Here is a 6,000-nt window from a genome sequence, read left to right as displayed (position 1 = left end):
ATTTTTTTGATATTTTGTAAATATATATCTTTCTAGCGTAATGGTAAAAGATAAAGGTGTTATTTATTTTAGTTAAAGGTTGAAATCTTTGCATACATATATTTTTGTATATTTTTTTTTATGTTTTTTTATTTTTTAAACTCATTTTTTATTTAATTAATATTTTAATATATATTTTTTTAAGTTAAATAATTATTTTAATATTAATTTGTTAAAATTTTATTCATAAAAATTTCTCAATTAGTTTTTAATTCTTTTAGTTTATTATATTATATATATTTATTATTTTTCATTTTCTCCTCTATTATATTATATATATTTGTTATTTTTTTAACGATTAAACTGATAAACTAACCTAACCGATTTTATAACTCATCAAATCGAACCAACATTTTAGTTACGAAGATTTAAAAAGACTGACACTAACTGACCGTTGGAATGAATTTTTCAAAAAATTACCAAAATCGCTGATGTCCCTAATATTTATGAGTGAATGCTAAGTTTAGATGTCATTTAAAAATTCCTTTAAATGAAAAAATAAATAAATAAATAAAATCCAAAAGCACTCTTCACAACTTTGATAAATGTGCATATAAATTCTTAGATTATGAAAAACATACCAAATTGATCATTGCACATTAATGGCATTATATAATTTCTTTCAAACATTGTTATAACATTTAGGGGGTGAGTGACTGAGTTTTATGAGTTTTGCTGTTATGCCTGCTTAGAGGAAATAAATAAATAAGAGGAGAAATTGTGTAGATTTTGTTTATTATTTCTTAGATTGTGACATCGAATGGATTACAATTAACTTTAAATTAATAATTCCAATTTGGATCAATTTAAAATAAGCATACTCCTTTTCCGTAGATAGCTTTTTTTTTAATTTTATTTATTGTTAGAAACATTTTACAAATTAAGTAATGTATTATCATATTTTTTAGTTTCAACTTGACTCATTTAAATTTTTTAGTTTTGTAAACTTGTTAAGAAAACATTTTTTTTTACTTATTCTAAATGATCATTAATGAGTTTTTAATCAAACATGTTCTCAAACTAACAAATCAATATTTAAAAGTTTTAATTCGACTCAATAACACTATCAAACTAGTTTTTTTTAACTTACTTGTTAGTCTCTTTTCTCCATTTTATTTAATCACCGACAAAAATAAAACAAATAAATAAAGTAAAAAAACCATTACCAGCTTGTGTTTTTTCAAAAGAATTGACCATAAAATTTGAAAATCTCAGCTACTATTTTTTTTATTTAGAATAATTATTTTTTAAGTTGGTTAGAGCACCCGTTTTAAACGGTCTTGAGTTTAACTCTTAACAAGAGCATTTATTTTAAACGAACATTTTTAACAAAAGCATTTATTTTTTATTTTAAAAAAACATGTTTGCGAGCTGAATATTTAAAAGTTTGACTCATTTAAATTTTTTAGTTTTTTAAGCTTGTTAAGAAAACATTTTCTTTTACTTATTCTAAGTGACCATTAAGGATTTTCTAATAAACATGTTCTCGAACTAATAAGGGTTTATTTGAAGAAATAGTTTTTTTTTTTGTTTTACTTGAGTTATATCATAAAACTCTTGTTTGGTAAAACTAAGAAAAATTTGTTTTTTAAAATTTAAAAATTAATTTACCTTTTGACTTTAGAGTATATGGTATAGGTGAGAGAATGATGGTTTAAAGAGATGATAAAATTATAGGGTATTTAAATAAATAATAAAATTATTTGATTTGATAGTTGATAATATGTTTAAATTTTGAGATAAAAACTAAATTTTATCCTAAAAACCCTCTCATCAAACCAAATGATCTCTAAGTCAATATTTAAAAGTTTTAACTCTACTCTAACACTATCAAACTAGTTTTTTTTAACTTCCTTATTAGTTTCTTTTCTCCATTTTATTTAATCACCGACAAAAATAAAAGAAATAAATAAAGTAAAAAAAATCATTACCAGCTTGTGTTTTTTCAAAAGAATTGACTATAAAATTTGAAAATCTCGGCTACTATCAATTATTTTCATGTTCAAAATGAATATAAATAATACCATCTCTTCCCCCAAATGATTATTCGAAAAGAAAAAGAAGAAGATGGAACTGAACATGAATTCACAGTTTCTGGTAATTCTGAGTGTCTTTGTGGTTCTATTGATCCTATTTCGAGTGTTATATACGATTTGGTGGAGACCAAAGATCCTAGAAAACAAACTAAGGAACCAAGGAATCAGAGGAAACCCTTACAAGCTTCTTCAAGGCGACAATGGCGAATTCAAGAGGATGATGATCGAAGCATGTTCCCGTCCTATTCCTCTCACCCATCGAATTGCGCCACGTGTCACCCCTTTCATTCATCACATGGTGCAAACCTATGGTATGAATGAATATCTTATTCTTGCCTATTAACTGTTCGATGAAATGTTTCTCTTCTTCCAAAATAGGAAAACAATCTCTGAGCTGGTTTGGAACAATTCCTAGGCTTATAATAGCAGATTCTGAGTTGCTCAAGTTAGTATTGGCAGACAAAAATAACCATTTCAGGAAGCCTCCAATGAACCCACTTATGGAACTCTTGAGTAAAGGTGTGTTTTCTCTTGAAGGTCAGAAATGGGCCAAGAGGAGAAGATTAATTTCTCCTGCTTTCCATCATCAGAAGATACAGGTATCCATTCTATACATATTTTACATCAAATTCAAACTAAAAAAAAAGTTCTAAATTTGGTTTTATTAACAGGGAATGTTGCCAGCATTCTCTGCTTGTTGTTGTGACCTACTTGATAGATTGGTGAAACTTGTGAGTCCCTCGGGATCCTGTGAGATTGACATGGCTTGCGAGTTTCGAGCTTTTTCATTGGATGTAATTGCTCGAACAGCCTTTGGAAGCAACTATAAGGAAGGAGAGAAGATATTTGCTCTTCAAAAGGAGCAAATTGTTCTAGCCATGGAAGCATATCATGATATATACTTCCCCGGATTGAGGTACCCACATACTTGGATCTTTTCATCAACTAAGATACCTAACTTTTGAAATTTTGTAATAACAGATTTATACCCACTAAGAAGAATAGGCGGAGGTATGAATTAGACAATCAAATCAAAGCAATTCTAAGAGATATGATCCAAAAGAGAGAAGAAAATGATACTAGTAACAAAGATTTAGACTTGCTTGGTTTGTTATTGCAATGTAAAGCGGATGGTAATAGTGAGATGACCATCGAAGATATCATCGAAGAATGCAAATTGTTCTACTTTGGGGCTCAAGAGTCTACTTCAAATTTGTTAACTTGGACATCAATAGTCCTTTCCATGCATCCCGATTGGCAAGAAAAGGCTAGAGATGAAGTTTTACATGTTTGTGGGACTAGGATACCTGAGCTTCCTGATCTAAATCGCCTAAAGATTGTAAGTTCTTGTTCCATATGTTCAAATTCTTGAAAAAACTTAGCTAAGTTTGGTATTTTTGTTTGTATGCAGGTGACAATGATTCTTCACGAAGTCTTAAGACTATACCCACCGGTTGTGTTCTTTGCGCGACACACAACACATATGACCGAACTAGGGAACCTGTTGGTTCCTGCTGGAGTAGAAGTGTATTTGCCAGTCTTGTTGATGCACTATGATAAAGAGCATTGGGGTGAAGATGCTGAAGAATTCAATCCAGAGAGATTTGCTGAAGGAGTATCGAATGCATCGAAAGCTCAACGAGCTTACTTTCCATTTGGGTGGGGGGCCAAGATTTGTTTGGGGAAAAGCTTTGCGATGTTGGAAGCCAAATTGGCGATCGCAATGCTTTTACAACGGTTTTCGTTTGAGCTCTCGCCTTCTTACACTCATGCACCAAACACCACTACCAATCTGCAACCTCAACATGGAGCCACTCTTATCCTGCACCAGATAATCTCTTGATCAGTTGATTTGGTCTGTATTTTCTTATTAATATACTATAAGGTATTCACAAGGTTGAGTTATCCATAATAATTATGTGTTACAAATAAATGTATTTGTCTTTTTTGAATTGATGTGTAATATGTAATAAAAAAAATAATAATTTCTTAAGAATATAATAAGAAAAATGTCTAATCCAAGGTAAATTGTGTGTTAAACCTCTATTATATTAAACTAATATAATATTTGTGTGTTGTAAAATTTAAAATAAAATAATATTATACTTATTTTAAAAAAAAATTGTTACATGCTTCAAAAATAAAAAGGATATCTCATTCTTGTTATGCTCTTGATTTGCAAATTTCCAAGTTTTCTTATCAATCTCAATTATAAATGTATAGTTAAATTATATATAAGCACATGTTATCTTTTTTAAAAAGTCATTATGTTATATATTTTTTATATATTTATTTATATAACACTAGTTGTTCAACTTTATTTATTTTATTTTAAATTTAGATCAATATAATTTATTTTTTTATAATTTTAAGGTAATGTATAAAATTAAATATCATTTCAATCTCTTTATATTATTTAATTTATTAATTAAAATACTAAAATATTCTTTCTTTTAAATTATTATTATTTATACATATTAATATTTTTTATTTATTTTTTAAATATAATCATTATTTCTTTAAAAAAATCTCCACTATCATTATTTTCTTCTTTTTCTCTAGATTACAAAAGAAAACTTCAATTCAAACAAATCTAAGTTCCAAAAACTTGTGAAGTATATCGATATTTTTAATTATATATATAAATGGATATTAAAACTATTCATGTTATGTTTAAAAAGTAATAATTTATATATTTTGAAAATTTGAGATTGATATACATAAATTATAACACTAATTACAATTACATATGAGTTTATCCAAATTTTTATCATATATTTTAAAAAGCATATATTTTAAAAAGCGGTAAATAGATTTTCAAAATAATTTTATATTAGATAGCTATAATTTTTGTGTCATTCATTTTTATAACCATATTATTGTTATTAGTATTTTAATCTTACAATGTACGCATATATATATATATAATAATAATAATTTATAATAATTTTTTTTGTAATTTAAGATTTTACACTAAATATAATAATAATAAAAACATAACACATACAGAGATTAAATCAAACAGTATATTACATAACCAATAAAAAGTTACATAGATATTGTCATCAAGACTATTGTATATAAATCTTTCAAAAGCAAATATACTTAATGATAAATCTGGAAAGAAACTTTGAATAAGTTTTTATGATTTCATCTGAATCTAGAGAAATTCTAAATAATGCATCACATTAACTTCATAACAAAACTATCTTATAATCTACTCTCACATATTCAATTTCTCCAATTTACTAAAAGATTTTTCAAAATTACTAATATATGAGTTACTTAAACATCAATACAGACTAGGCTTTCCACACAAATGTCTACTTCATTAAATTCTTCTATACCATGAATCCTAATTTCCTCAAATACTTTCTCTTCTAATCAATGTTCATTTTTCCCATCATATTCCTTCAACAAAAATAAATTCATAGTCAAGGAGGGATAACGAGAACAACTTATCGAAAAATTCCTTCTAAATTATCCAAAAATATACTGTTATAAGGATTTTGACTCTCTGACAGTGATATTACTATATATTTCTCTATCCTAAATCAAAGGTAACAATCATATTTATTTACCTATGCTAGGTTTCTATGTTTTTAACCACAAAATTAGTTAAAATTTTAATTCTTAAATTTGGTAAATTATTCTAAGATTAAGAATTTTAATTAAAATTTTATAATTCTCAATTTTACTTATTTAGCGCGAAATTGTAATTCTAAATATTTATTTTTATATGTTCTAAATAAAATATATTATTATTTTATCACTTACAACAATATTAAAATATTTTAAGTGATAATTTTGTTTTTAATTGAGAAAGTTAAAATATTTTAAATTAAGTAAGTTAACATTTCGAACTAATATTTTGTGTTGTTATTTAGAAAGTTAACATGTCAAATCGATATTTTGTTAATATAGT

The 6,000-nt window shown here is 26.1% G+C and overlaps 1 protein-coding gene across 1 annotated transcript; it reads left to right on the top strand.

Moving 5' to 3' along the window:
- The first annotated feature begins 2,099 nt into the window (after positions 1-2,099).
- LOC124930933 (cytochrome P450 CYP72A219-like) lies at positions 2,100-4,040 on the top strand. Its single transcript, XM_047471309.1, has 5 exons — positions 2,100-2,386; positions 2,454-2,674; positions 2,747-2,991; positions 3,057-3,414; positions 3,487-4,040. Exons 1-5 carry the CDS (start codon positions 2,107-2,109, stop codon positions 3,916-3,918), a joined length of 1,536 nt encoding a protein of 511 aa, XP_047327265.1. The 5' UTR covers positions 2,100-2,106; the 3' UTR covers positions 3,919-4,040.
- The last annotated feature ends 1,960 nt before the right edge of the window (positions 4,041-6,000 follow it).

This window comes from Impatiens glandulifera, chromosome 3 (genome assembly GCF_907164915.1).
Source record: "Impatiens glandulifera chromosome 3, dImpGla2.1, whole genome shotgun sequence".
In the NCBI taxonomy this organism is placed as follows: Eukaryota; Viridiplantae; Streptophyta; class Magnoliopsida; order Ericales; family Balsaminaceae; genus Impatiens; species Impatiens glandulifera.
The sequence above is the reverse complement of the archived record's forward strand: the minus strand, read 5'-3'. Positions and strand labels throughout refer to the sequence as shown.

Bases quoted from the DNA above. Each gene is read 5' to 3' on its own strand.
- LOC124930933 (XM_047471309.1), top strand. From the start codon at position 2,107: ATGGAACTGAACATGAATTCACAGTTTCTGGTAATTCTGAGTGTCTTT. The intron at 2,675-2,746 runs GTATCCATTCTA...TTTTATTAACAG, and splicing joins TCCATCATCAGAAGATACAG to GGAATGTTGCCAGCATTCTC. The intron at 3,415-3,486 runs GTAAGTTCTTGT...GTTTGTATGCAG, and splicing joins ATCTAAATCGCCTAAAGATT to GTGACAATGATTCTTCACGA.